Consider the following 13,927-nt stretch of genomic DNA (forward strand, 5'->3'; position numbering starts at 1 on the left):
TCACAGTCTTCTGAGACCCTTTCTCCTGGCTTTTTGAATCATGCAGTACCACACCGTGATCTGCAGTCACCCACTGCACAGTAGCACTCCCAAGCTGCTTGGTCCTACCTGGGAATTAGGACAGTTGGATACCCTCTGGGTTTTATTTATTTATTTATTTATTTATTTATTTATTTATTTATTTATTTATTTATTTATTTATTTTGAGACAGGGTCTTTTAAAAAAGATTTATAATTTCCCATCTTTTATTTTGTTTCTAAGGGATATGGAATACTTTAAAGCATAATCATTGCCAGGCGTGGTGTCACACGCCTGTAATCCCAACACTCAGGAGGATGAGGCAGGCGGATAATTGTGAGTTCAAGACCAGCCTGGGCTACAAAATGAGCTCAAGGCCAGTCTGAACTGCATAGTGAGACCCTGTCTCAAAAAGACCAAAAAATATATATATATATATCTATATACACATAAACATAATCATTGAGAAGGAGTTAGATGTTTCTTAGCATAATGAACCAATTTCTGAAGGTGAATGAAGCTCCTTTTTGTACTGGAAATCGAACTCAGGACCTTGTGCTTGCCAGGCAGTCGTTGTGCCACTGAACTATATCCCTGGCTTGAGACAGGGTCTTGCTATGTAGTCCAGGCCGGCCTCAAGCTCACAGCCATCCTCCTGCCTCAGCCTCCGGAGTGCTGGGGTTACAGGAGTGCAGAACCACGCCCGGCACAGCTCTCATTTTCCCATACGGACGCTGTTCTTCCCCAGCCCCTGGCACCCTCCGTTCTACCTCCAGCTCTGGACCTGAGGACTCTAGGGACCTTTCACGAGTGGGGTCCTTCAGCACTTGTCCTTTGGTGGCGGGCTGGTTTCCTCACGTGCCATCCCCGCTGTGGCAGTTGTCAGACTTCTGGGCCCCTCGGCGCCTGCTGTCCTGAGCACCTGACACTCAGGTGCTTCCTGCTACCTCCTGGAGCAGCTGCCCAGGCCGAGTGTCCACTGTTCTCTTCCACCCTGCAGCTTCTGTCTGTGTCTGAACAGAGCATGGAACCGCCTGGAGACGCCCCTGCCTGTGTCTGCCACCTCCTCACTGGGCTCCGTATGGCTCCAGGACCCAGGCCGGGGGCTGCACGTCTGCTTGGACCCGCAGATGGCTGAGCAGCTGGACCTGTCGGGCCCACTGCACACACAGCACAAGCAGGCCCGGCTGCAGGCGCTGGAGACAATGGCCAACGTCCTGCAGCAGCGCATCGACATCCTGACTGCCAAGCTGCACCGGAATGAGGCGCCAGACAGCAGCCAGGACGCAGCTTCCGAGCTGAAGTCCCTGGGGCCCAGCACCACGCCCACTGCCCCGGCCTACCCTGGGGCTTCGCTGCCCAGGGGGGACAGAGGGTCACGCGGTGATGACTTCCTGGATGCGGAGCCACTTCTGTGGAGCCCAGGTTGGGAGCTGTGGAGCCCGGAGATTAGCCCTGAGAGCCAGCACCAGGGTGGGGCCGGGGCCTCGGGCACCATGACCTTGGGTGGCGGGAGGTGCCCTTCTCCCTTTGTCCCTTGGTGTCTTCTCTGACGAGGTGACAGTGGCCGGCCCTCCTGCGCACGCCACACCTGGCACCCTGTCCCTGTCTCATCCCGTGGTAGAGGAGCACAGACCCGGGTGGCTCTGCTGGGTCCATGTCAGGCATACCCAGGACTGCAGCCACTGCGAGTCAGGGCCCGACCTGGCCGCCCCTTGCTCTGCCGATGCATTGAGACGTCGGCCCCTTCCCCAAGGTGCCACGCAGGAGGGACGTTGGCAGCTGGAGCACAGGCTGCAGGGACACTCATCTCCCTTCCAGGCCGCTGGCGCCAGCATGGGGAGGTGAGCCCTGAGCCCTGGGTCTGCCCTCACGGCCCCCAGACCCCTTCAGTGGCCCAGGGCCAAGGCTAGCCGAGTCAGCTGACGCAGCGCCCAGACACCCCAGGACCGGTCCCCCCAAAACAGCCTTTGTGCTGGCTCTGAGCCCTGGGAGACACGGCCATCACCGCTCTTGCTGTTAGCCGCCGGGGGCCACTGTGTCACCCACCTTGCGATCCCAGGCCCACCCTAAGTCTCCCCATGGCGGCTTCATCCAGCTTCACCTCAGGCTGGGCCCTGGCCTTGTTGGGGTCCGGGCCACACAGGTGTATCTGAGGTCCCTTGTGTGGGCCTGGGTTCCTGCTCCAAGGACACCCCAACCCCACAAGTGGCCCACTGGGGTCCTTGCCAGGACTCATGGACAGGCCAGGGCCCCCTCTGGAGCCTCTTTCCACCACCCAAGGCTGTCCCTGCACCCAGTGCCTGCCCCTCTCCTGGGCATGGCCACTGCCTTCACCTGAGCTGTCCTGGGCTTGACGCCCGGTCAGTGGGGCCTGAGGGTGTGGGTGGGGGCTGCGGCCCACTATGCAGCTGTCAGGGAGTGGATGAGGCCACCATCCTTAGCCAATATGGGACCTGGGTGAGTGCTTCTTGGATTCTGGGGTGCCGAAGGTCTAGAGGAACAGCCCAGTGAGCCCCTTCACAATGGGCTGCCCCGGGACATGTAGGGGTCAAACCCCAGCTGTCAACTAAGCTTGGCAAAGTCAGGCCCAATCTCAGGGGTCCCCAAGAAGTGGGGTGTCGAGCTGAGCGTGTCCTCTCCATTTCCCCTTCTGCTGGGATGCCCCCTGCCCATGCCCTGGGGAACCCACCCCTCCTTTCCTGATTCGTGGGTCTCTGGGGTGGTGGGGCATCCTCGGGTGCTGGCCTCACTGAATCCCTGTGGCCAGTAGGGGGCAGCAGTGGGCTGCTGTCACTTAAGCTTGCCCCACCCCCACCCCAGCAGGAAGAAGGGGAAGGGATAGGGGACCCGGTGCGCCGGGACTGGGGAGAGGTTAAGGTCAGTGCCCCAGGCTCCCAGGTGGACAGGCGAGCGGTGTCCCCAGTTCAGGCCCACAAGGGCCTCCACGTTCTTGGAACAGGGCCAGGGAGGGGCTGGAGGGCGGTGGGCTCCATTCCCCCTGCCTGGAAGGACAGAGAGAGGTCCTGTGGGGCTCAGGTGGCCACCAGGCTGACTGGGATGTTCTTCTGAAGCATGGCTGCCCCTCCCCGCTGGGTGGGGCTGCGCTGGGGTCTGTGTCCAGCCCCTGTGCCCCGGCCCTCATCCCAGGACCCAAGGAAGGACCCTCCCCTCCATCGGGGACCCTGGCACTCGGCAAGTGAGGGCTGAGCTGTTGCCTGCATCTTTGTGCCAGGGCTGGAGAAGCCCAGCAAGCTGCTCGCCCACGAGCTTTGGGAAAGGAAAAGGCTGTGGACAAGGCTCTCAGAGCGCCAGAGCGCCCCCTACCCACCTCTTGGTCCCCAGCCACGGTAGAGGGGTCCCGGCCTGAGTCCAGATACCCAATTTCTAGCTGACCTTGGCTGCCCAGCATGTGGCTCCTGCGTCTCAGACCCTCTGCCAGGGCAGCAGTGCCAGCCTCGAAACAGGGCTCACCCAGTCATGGAGAGGGGCAGGGCTGACGCATGGCCCTCATCCCCCCCTGGGCCTGCGGGCAGTGCCCTTGGAGCTGGCAGAGGGCTCTGCTCCTGTTCTGGAGCTTCAGGGACCCTGAGCTCAGGCTCCGGCTGCACCTCACAGAGAAGCCTGGCTGGCATCACCTACCACGTGGGGGCGGCAGGGTACATATGGTGCCATCACATGCAGCTGCTCAGCGGGTCACAGGCTAGGCCCCTGCCTGGGCTTTGGCCCTCGGGTGCTGCCCACGCTGCTTGTGGGTCTGACCCTGCTACAGCTATGGAGCCCTGACTTCTGGGAGTGGGTGCGGTCCTCGGCCCCCGCCTCCTCCCAGCCCGATCTCATGCCCACCTGTGCTTTGTGTCTCCAGCATGCTGGGGGTGCCTGCCGCTCCACACCCCACCTGTGGCTCCCCGTGGCTGGAGGAGAGGCCGGCGGCCAGAGGGGTGGGCTTGGTGACGCCCTGGACCCCCCGGAGCTGCGGTAAGGGCGAGCCTGTGGACAGGCCGTGGGCTGGCTGGCTGAGTGGCCAGGGGCATCTACCGGGGACCCCCGCCACTGCCTAGAGCGAGTGGTGGCCCCACGCGGTAGGGAGAGCCTTTTCCACAGTCAGCATCTGCACACTCATATTAAAGTGTTTCCAGGGCTTTGGCCCCGCTGTCTGCTCTGTGCTCCTGTACACCCACAGTGAGGCAGCTGGGGTGGGGTTGACCCTTGTCCCGTGGGCAGCCAGGTTCCTGACACCCCAGGGCGTGGCTGTCATGGGCACGCTTCCCCATGGCCACCAGCACAGGGCATGACTTTTCCCTTGTCCACTTAGGTGTGCTTTGTTTCTGGGCTACAGTGAGGAAACACTTGGGGCTGCGGTGCTGGTGCTTGGCGGGGGATCGGGGTGCCAGGCTGCTGTTGCAGAAGCCCCTGAGGCCCTGGGGAGGCTGGTGGCCCAGGCTTGGGCCTTGTCCTGGCAGAGCGCCCAGGCCGCTGGTGCAGGGTCTCCGGCCGCATTTGTCTGTTGGTCTCGTCTAAAGAATGGGTTTGAAGCAGTAGTGACACAGGGTGGCTGTGACCCAGCACAGCCCCCGAGCACCTCCTCTCCTTCCGGCAGGTGGGGAGGCCAGTGTGGTCCAGCGGCTGGGGAGAGTTCAGGAGTCAGCTCAGCCCCAGGCTTTCCTCCCTCGAGGGGCACAAGGAGGGATAGGGAGGACTTTAGGCCCAGCTCAGACCAGCTGCCAAGGGGTTTTCTTGATTGAGGGCTTCCTGGCTCCTAGCACCCACCCTGGGCCAGAAGGGCACACCTGGCAGCTCGGGCTGGCTCTCCTGTGGGTGGGCACCAGCGCCACTGTGCATGTACATCTGCATGCATGTGTGCCTGTGTGTGTGGATGGGACCCTGGGGCCCCCCCTCGTTCCCAGCAAGTGGGTGTGTCCCTGGGGTACATCGATGAGGGGGGCCTGGGCCTCAGGCTCCTGGAAACTCCCTCTTGGGGAAGGGGCTCTCCCAGGCCCTGGCGGTGCAGAGGGTCTCTGCCCATAGCTGACCAGGGACAGCACGAGCTCATGCAGCACCTGCATCGGGCACTGCATGGTGCCCAAGCCCTGTCCTCAGGGTGCTGTGTGCTGGGGGTGCAGCAGAAGATGGGCAGAGAGCTCAGTGCTTGGCATTCTGCACCAGAGGAGGCTCTGCCTGGGGTAGGGGCAGAACATAAAGGCCCGAGATCCACCCTCCAACCCCATGGGGATAGCAGCAGGAGGCCTCTCCACTCCAGCTGCCACCATGCAGGCAGCGCCGTGCTTGACCCTGGCCACACTGCTCACCTGTGGGGGGACAGCAGCCGCCAGGCACACACGACCGTCCGGCTGTTGGCAGCCAGTGCAGCTGAGGGCGGAAGCTTACGCTCTGCTTCGGGTTAACCCCAGGCGGCAGGTGCGGCGGAGGCTGCTCTTGACAGGCTCCCCAAGGTGGGCATTCTGCACCCCTCATCTGGGGAGGGCTGCAGATCCTGGAGCAACAACAGCAGGCCCGGTGCAGAGCAACCAAGGAGCCACTGCGCTGGGTGCTCCCAGCTACCAGCTGCTTCAGGCAGAGGGTGACTTCTCGGCGCTCCTGTCTAACAAGCAGAGTGGGGGAGCCAGTTAGGGTCAACCTGTGAACCCAGGGTGACCCTGGCTGTGTCCTGGGCTGCTTGGCCAGCTCAGGGATAGCTGCTGCTCCTGTCCCATGGCTCCTAGCTCAGGGGTGCACAGCCCATACACTCCTGGGGACCTGTCAGGGTACTGATGTGGCCAGAGATGACCAGAGCTGCCCCTCCTCAGGCCACATAGGTCCGTGAAGCTCCCAGTGCAGGAGGGGAGACGGGCATCCTCCTGCTTCAGCCTCCCCCAAGGGCCACAGAAGAGAGTCCCTGGAGGAGTTTCTTCCTCTGCACAGGAATGGTAGCTCAGAACACACTAAATTGCTGGCCAGGGCAACCTGCAGCCTCAGCTGAGGCAGGAGGATGGCAAGTGTGAGCCCTGCCTGGGCAATCTGCTGACTCGATGAGACCCTGTCTCTAGATAAAAGCCGAGAAAACGGCTGGAGATGGAGCTCTGTGCAAAGGTCCTGGGCTCCCCCCACAGCACTGGGAAAATAAAAAGAGCAATAGCACGAGCCCCCAAACCACAGTTTGCAAGTTTTCACTTCCCACGGCGGCTGGTTAGAGGGCCTCCCTGGGGAGCCCTGTGCCCCACCCGCCTCCCTCTGCCATCCCGGCTCTGCACTGCCGTTGCTCACAGCTCTTTAGCTGCTCGGAAGCTGAGCTCTGTCCGGGAGGGAACACTTGGCCCAGCATGGTGCACTCGGGGTTCCGGGCGGGGACGCTGGCCACTGCGCCTGGTCAGCGGTAATGAGGGGCTGCATCACCCAGACCAGAAAGGCTGAGCTGGGACTGAACTGGCCTTCCTCTGCGCCCCTGCCAGCTGTCACTGGGACCCAGGCGAATGGCGGGCCAGAGGTGCTGACCGCGCCCTGCTGCCCAGGAGCCTGGTCTACCCGGTGGCTGCCTCCGTAAAGCGGTCAGAGCTGGGTGCTTGGAGGAGCAGAGAGGCAGAGAAGCCCCTTTGCCGTCCCGGGGCTCGGGAACGCGGGCGGACCTCACAGTCGGGAGGGGCCCGGGAGCAACCCACAAGTCCCGAGGGGGACCTCGTCCCTGCAGGAAGGTAGACCGCTGCGTCCCACAGGGGCTCTGACCATAAGTGCACGCTGGAGCCGAGCTGAGGACCCAGGTTTGCCTGGTGGCTCCTGTCCTGCAGGGGTGGAATTGGGGCTGGGGTCAGCCAGGGCACCCCTCCGGGTGGGCACAGCAGCTGCATGTGTCCTCCTGCCCGGCTGTGGCTGAGGCACTTCCTGACGAGGCCAATGCCAGCGCCCCCCTCCCCGACTCCAGACATTGGGTGTTGGCCTCCTCATGTCCGTGCCTCAGTTTCCCTGCAGGTTGGAGGGGCCATGTGGCCAGCTGTGGAGCAAGTGCCAGGGCTACAGAGCGGAGAGAGAGGCCCAGAGCCTCCCTGTCACTCACCGCCCACCCATGGTCTGCAGGTCCCCAGGAGCCTGGGGCGCCACGTCCCAGAGGCCGAGGTGGGCACCTCGCCGACTTCCAGCTGAAGTCCTTGAGATTCCTCGAATCACTGAAGGTAGGTCCCAGCCCATGGCGAGGGGCCAAGGACAACCGTCCCCTCTAGGCCACTTCTATTTAGGGGGACCCCGGCATAGCCTTCCACCTGAGGCAGGGCAGAAGGCTCTGGAACGCAGAACCACAGGACTTAGAAGCAGGCCCCCCTTGCTCCCCACTCTGTGATGGGGACACAGAGGTGGGAGGAAGCTGGACAGACGGGGAGGCCCAGGAAGGCAGCAGGGGCTCCCCTGAGGGTGGGGCAGCCCATGGCCGGGTCCTGTCTCCAGCAGGACCCAGGACTTGGGCTGTCACCACAGCTGGAGCAGCGGCAGCAGCAGCAGGAGCAGGCCCTGGCCCTCCTGCGGCAGCGGGCAGAGGAGGAGGTCTGGGAGACACAGATGGCCCTGGACGGGCTGCTCTTCAAGCACCAGCTGGAGGTTAGTCGCTCCCCGGTGCCTGTTCCCTGGGCCTCCTCATGGCCCCGTTGTCTCCTGCCCAGCCTGGCCTGAGGCCCCTCAGGGGCGGACATCTGAGGCAGTGGGCATAGCTCCTGCAGAGGCTGCGTGTGGGCTCCAGGGAACCCCAACCCACAGCAAAGCCTCAGAGTGGGGCCTGACGTTGGGCCACTTGGGCCCTGGGGTGCTGAAGGCCAGGATCAGAGCCGGGTCACAGGGGGCTGTCTTAGCCTCCCACTGTCCTCGGCCTGGGACTGTTAGGCCTTAGAGCTGGGGGAAGACAGAGACTCCTCATGCGCCAGTGTCCCTGACCCCCCCGGCAGCCAAGATGGTGCTCTCCCTGGAGGCCGTGACTCTGGGCTAGGGACACTGACCAGCTGGAACCCGGCTGGCGGGGCAAACCTGCCGGGAGATGGCTTTCTTTACTATCCATTGTCTAGGGGCTGCTGCAGGACACACAACTGCAGTACATCTGGTCAGGTGTTCCCAGGATGGTAGCAGAGCCTGGGGAGCCATGTGTGCATGTGCACGTGTGTTCACACATGTACATGCATGTATGTGCCCGTGTGTGCACAGGCCCTCTCAGACCTACAGAAGCACAGAGACACCTGGCGGGCCCCTCCCTCCCTTGCTTTCCCCACCACACGCTCTGCTACTCCTCTGGATTCCAGCACCGCACCCCAGGGGCTCCGCCGCACCACGCACGGCTGGCTCCCGCCCATCCTTGCAGCTGCTGCTTCCCCATCTGGGGCTGCTGTCCCCGTCTCCCCCCACTGGCTCTGCGCCTGCTGGGCACCATCCCTCTACCTGAGACCCCTGAGGTTGCTGCCAGGGCAGTGAGGTGCCCGCACACTCCACAGCACTGCCTGTAGCACCACCTCCCCGTCTCCACAGCGGCTGTTGGAGAAACACAGGCCCCGCAGCTGGCTGGGAAGGGCTTCCAAGCTGGAGCAGCCACAGATCCATGTGGGCCCAGCGCCCACAGCATCGGCCCAGAGCCCCGAGCCAGCCAAAACCAGGTGAGGCCCAGGCCCAGGCTGCCACCCTCTCGGTGCTGAGGAGGGCGGGCAGGGTCCCCTAGGGCAGGAATCAGGTGCAGGCTCCAGTGGCACATCTCCGGTACACTTTCCCACCTGACAGGTCACCCCCAGCCCTGGGCAGAGACGTGACCGGGTCCTCCCAGGGTCCTGAGGAGGGGCAGGCCAGTGTGGAGGGCAAGTCGGCATCTGCAGGTGAGTGTCACCCCCCACCTGTGCTGGCGGGTAAGGGAGGAGCTGCCAGCCTGGCGCTGGCCCACAGGTGTGAGCACACTTGCTGCCGACTCTCCCGTCGGCCTGGTCCCACTCACTTCAGTGAGATGTGATTCCTCAGCCTTGGCATTCAGCCTGGAGGGCCGCCTGTCTTGGAGACAGCACATGTGTGGCTGGGCCGACAGCTGTGAGGCCGATTAGATCCTGTGGCAGGCCAGTGTTGCTCAGATGACTGGACCTTTGCAGGTTCCCATCCAATCCCGACTGGGCATTGAGAGGGTGCTGCAGTACCCAATCGTAGCTGTGAGCTGTCTAGCTTTCCTGCATTGGTTTTGTTAGCGCATACACAAGATAATCGCTGACCTGACACAGATCTCCCCCTTGTCTTTGTGCCATAACCCTGCTCACCCTTGCAAGGTGATCTGCCCCAAAGCCTACTCTAGTATCCATAGACCACTCAGCTCTTTTTACTAGGGCTATAGGGCACCTTCTTCCTGACCCTCCTACTTTCAACTTACTTGTGCCTTGGTTTTTCAAACATGTTTCTTGTGAGCAGCATACAGTTGGGTTTTGCTTCTTCTTCTTTTTTTAATCCAGTCTCTGCCTTCTAACTGAAGTGCTTCCTCTATGCACACAGAACGAGATTACCCACCAGGCTAGGGTTGAGGGTTACATCCCGACACTTGTTTCTTTTGCTTCTCTGTGCTTTATCCTACTTGCTCTGCCTCCTTTTGGATTAAGGTGTCTAGCAATTCCATTCTTTCTCCATCACTGGCTTGTGAGCAGTAACTCCTATGACAGCATGGGCTTCAGAGCAGTAACTCCTATGACAGCATGGGCTTCAGGATTAATAATAGTGCACGCAGTCTCCCTTGGGTGATGGCTGACCCACTACGCAACCCGCAGCACCAGCCTTTCCCAGTACTTGATGCTAACATCATGAAGTGTTCTATTTTAAATGTGTGGTAAGCTCCACAATACATTGCTATTATATTATTTAAACCGTCAGTTATCTTGATGCCCATTTTAAATTACACACGAGGCCCTGCACCCACAGAGTCAGCAGGTCACCATTTCTGGTCTCTGCCACCCTAAAGTCACCATGTCACTGTCCCCAGCACACACAGATGGTCTGTGTGGACCCAGGTTCCAGCTGGCATCCCCCCCCCCCCGGGCCTGAAAGATGCCCCGCCACATTCCCCTGCACATCCACTGATGACTGCGTTAATGCCTGAACATCGACAGTGATGGTCCCTCGCACTCTCCTCTGGACCTGGGGTCTGGGAGGACACTTTTCCTAGGGCAGGGATGGAGCTCAGGGGTGGAACACCTGCCCAGTACGCCTGGATCTGGTCCCCGGCACTGGTGCACGAGACCGGGGTGCCCTGGTCTTCTTGCTCCAGCAAGAACCCGCCCTCCCCCATTCCCTGTCACTTTGCTTGTCTGCGCCTCGGGCTCCTTCTCAGTCCGTCCCACTGTCCCCGGCTGACCACTTTGATAAACATGCACTTTGCGGGGCTGGGGATTTAGCTCAGCGGCACAGCGCCTGCCCGGCAAGCGCAAGGTCATGAGACTGATTCCCGGTACCGGAAAAAAACAAACAAACAAACAAACAAACAAAGCATGCACTTAGCTGTAGTTCACCTTTGTGTGCCCTGTGCTGGTGTTAATGAGATTCTCCGGCCTGGGGTTTTATGGTTTTCTTCACATTTGGAAAACTCCCATGGTCTATTTCTTCCATGCCATTTCCGTCTTGAGGGAACCCGTCCTTGCAGCAGGGCACAGGAAGCTGCGTGCTTTTCCTGTGCAACGTGCCATCTGCCATTAACCCATCCAGCGTCACCTCAAGTATTTAAGTTTTTTTTTTTTTTAAAATCAGGGCCTCGCTATGTCATTCAGGCTATATCAGTGATCCTCTTGCCTCAGCCTCCCCTGCACTGGGATTACAGGTGTGCACCACTACACCTGGTTTAAATTTTTATTTTTGAATACCAGGAATCAAAAGGCCTTGTGCCTGCCAGGCAGATACCCTGCCATTGAGCTATTCCCCTGGCCAAATTTTCATTTCTTTTCTTTTCTTTTTTTTTTTTTTTTGGTATGGGGATCGAACTCAGGACCTTGTACTTGCCAGGCAGGCACTTGTGCCACTGAGCTATATCCCCGGCCCTTAAATTTTCATTTCTAAGAGCTCCATTTAGATCTTTTCTTTATGTCTTCCATGATTCACTTAACTTTTCTTTTCTTTTTTTCCCTTGGAAGCACTAGGGATTGAACCCAGAGTCTTCACACTGAGGTGCACACCCAGATCTTTTTTTTTTCTTTTAATGGAAAGTCTCTTAGGGTCCTCTGAGTCACTAAATTATATGGCCTGGGCTTGAACATGCAATCCTCCTGCCTCAGCTTCACTTAACATTTTAAGCACACAGAAAAAAAGCTATAAAAACCCTTAATGTTTTCCATAAATTCTAACACTGAGCGCAGCCTGGGTCCATTGTTATCTGGACCACAGCGCCCTGCACCCTTCCCCGTGGGAGGGGCCTGGTAGATTTCACCACGGTGAGGGCTGGTATCCCTGGGTCTCTATAGACCTTTAACTCTGCTGTGGAGGGCAGGTGTCTGAGTTGATCTGACCCTCACGGCTCAGGTGGAGCAAGGTCAGTGCCCAGGAATGGTCTAGGTTTCCCATGCCGAGGCAGGGTGCTCTGTGTGTACACTGCCGGTGAACTGACCAGGGGACTGTCCAGGCTGGCTGGTGGAGATGGGCTAAATTCCCAGTCCTCCTGACCAGGGCACCGCTTTCCCCGCCTCCAGCTGCTTCTCTGCCGGGGCTGACTGGTGGGTTCTCTACCAGCGCTCCAGGCAGACTGTCTCACCTCCTCCACAGCTGTCGGCGCCCCAGACTCAGACCCATCTCCTCTACCTGTTTTCCTCCCTGCACCCGACCGGAAACTCTCTCAGGCCCTGAGATGCTGGCCCTCACCACCCCTTCTCCAGCAGCAACTGCGTTCTGTGCTGCTTGATGCCCGCTGGCAACTGCGCTTTCCTGCCAGTGTGCACACACGCGCGCGTGCGCGCACACATCCGTAGTTTCAGATGGGGTGAAAACCCCACAATCCAATCCCCTTTACTCTGCTGGCGGGAAGGAAATCTTTCTGAAGTATGGGGTCACTTTCCGTTCACACCGGCAGACACCCGCAGCCAGACGGCCGCTTCCGCCGGGAATCGGGGCTCTTCGGTCACCGCTCCCGACAGCGCAGGACCCACATCGCCCCCTCTGGCCCCAGTGTCCTTTCGGTGGAAGCCAGGCAGCAAGGCTGTTGTCCCAGGTGCTGCAGGCCCCTTCCACCACGGCCTCGTGGGACCTGGCGTGCAGCTGTGTGCGGGGTGGGAGCCCCGGGCACGCACCTTTGACCCACCTCCCGGAAGAACGGCCCGGGACACAGGTACCCCCCCCCCAACCCCGCCTGCTTTCTCGCTCAGGGCTGGCCACACCCGACCCAGGCTCCGCCCGGCTGCGCCCCGCCAGACTCTGCCCTCCGGACAGCCCTGCCCACCAGGTACGGGCAGTGGGGAGGGACACAGTTCCGGGGTGCGTGCACTGGGTGTGGCATCGGGGCCCTTGGGGGCTCCACTGGGCCAGGCTGGGAAGTGCTCCCTGCCATCGGCTACCACCTGGCCAGTTGGCCGCCGCACCAGCCACCCTCCTGCTCTGGGTGACAGGTGCGGGCCCCACCCAGCACATTTCGGAGCAGAGGCAAGGCCTTCGCGGCATTCTCTAGAGACTAAGCACATCCTGGGCTGAGATGAGGCCCCGCTGCCTCCGGGAAGCTCACTGTCGGGAAGAGGCCGCCACCGCAGAAGGGGCGGTGGCAAGGGAGTGACGCGGGCGGGCAGTCCGGGAGGGCTTCGCGGAGGCGGCGGCCACCCCGGGACTGGGACCGGCTCCCACCGAGCGAGGCTGGTCCCAGGCGCTGCCTGAACGCTCGGTGGTGACGCGACGGTGGTGACGCGACGTCGGCCTGCCACACCCCAGGGGAGCGCGGCGGGGACCGGGAGTGCTGAGCCCGGAGCCGGCAGGGTCGGTGTCCGGCCGTGTACCGCGGCGTTGGAGCAGAGCTTGCGGGAGGAGGGGCTGCGCGCTCAGCATTGGGCCCCGCTGCTGCGCCTGCGCGAGATGGCGCTGGAGGAGAAGGCGCGCGCCGAGCGGGCCTGGCTGGAGCACCAGCGAGGGTGAGCGCTCCCGCGGCCCGCCCCGCAGGATCGTGCTATAGTCCCGCCCGTTAGCCACAGTAGCCCCGCCCTTCCCAGGCAGGCCCCGCCCCATCCATATGGCCACGTCCCCATCTCCTCGCTCCCGCGCTCGGCCCCGCCGGTTCCAGGCCCCAGGGACAGTGAATGCCTGATTGCGGGAAAGGAGGTAAGGCGGTAAGGTATTTCCCTAAACAAACAGTAGACACCACCCACAGCCCCCCACAGGTCTGTGCACGTCTGCCACATACCCTGTCCCTGTGCCCCTAGACTAAGACCTAGGAGCCCCCCATGCCTTCCCTGAGCCTGTGCTGGCAAGCACACTCAGAGCTTTGGAAGCCCTCCCAGAGGCCCGGGTGCCAGGCTACAGGCTGCGGGGAGCTCTCTAAGCCCCTCTGGCCTGGGTCCCAGAGCAGGCGGGGCTGCTCCCCACCAGGTGGTCCAGTTGCCTCGCGGGTGGGTGGCTCTGGAGCCTGCCCTGCCGGGCTCCCTCTGCGTCTGCATCCCGGGAGGCCCCTGTGCCCCAAGCTGGCCTGTCTGCGCCTCTTCACCTCCACCTGCAGGCCTCTGGACAAGACCTTGGCCTTCATTCCCCCAGGTGTCTGGGGCGTGGGAGCCACCAAGCCACAAGGGCTGCCTTGTTGGAGAGGACGCAGGCCCTCAGCAGGCTGGAGAAGGAGTGGGTACGGCCGCTGGGGAGGGTGGGGACACAGGCAGGCCTGCCACACTCTCAGTGCCTGTGACAGAGCATCCTACAGCCTCACCATTCTCGGCAGCTGCCTGGGACCCTGTGGGCCTGGGGACTGGGGTG

General features: G+C 61.4%; 1 protein-coding gene across 20 annotated transcripts in view; it reads left to right on the forward strand.

The window, feature by feature from the left end:
* LOC102014158 overlaps positions 1–13,927 on the forward strand; it is a 39,703-nt gene that overhangs the window by 14,021 nt on the left and 11,755 nt on the right. For 12 of the 20 annotated variants that reach the window (XM_013506630.1, XM_013506618.1, XM_013506620.1 and 9 more), the window contains 12 exons: positions 1,020–1,444; positions 1,776–1,863; positions 3,885–3,997; positions 7,088–7,182; positions 7,451–7,600; positions 8,059–8,172; positions 8,513–8,637; positions 8,759–8,850; positions 12,057–12,194; positions 12,349–12,425; positions 12,902–13,098; positions 13,680–13,799. In XM_013506630.1, coding sequence (XP_013362084.1) covers positions 1,020–1,444; positions 1,776–1,863; positions 3,885–3,997; positions 7,088–7,182; positions 7,451–7,600; positions 8,059–8,172; positions 8,513–8,637; positions 8,759–8,850; positions 12,057–12,194; positions 12,349–12,425; positions 12,902–13,098; positions 13,680–13,799 — 1,734 coding nt within the window. Of the gene's footprint in view, positions 1–1,019; positions 1,445–1,775; positions 1,864–3,884; positions 3,998–7,087; positions 7,183–7,450; positions 7,601–8,058; positions 8,173–8,512; positions 8,638–8,758; positions 8,851–12,056; positions 12,195–12,348; positions 12,426–12,901; positions 13,099–13,180; positions 13,286–13,679; positions 13,800–13,927 lie in introns of all 20 variants that reach the window. The other 8 variants (XM_013506624.1, XM_013506626.1, XM_013506619.1 and 5 more) reach the window with 8 other exon arrangements.

This window comes from Chinchilla lanigera, unplaced genomic scaffold (assembly GCF_000276665.1).
Source record: "Chinchilla lanigera isolate Chin_1 unplaced genomic scaffold, ChiLan1.0 scaffold00112, whole genome shotgun sequence".
NCBI classification, from domain to species: Eukaryota; Metazoa; Chordata; class Mammalia; order Rodentia; family Chinchillidae; genus Chinchilla; species Chinchilla lanigera.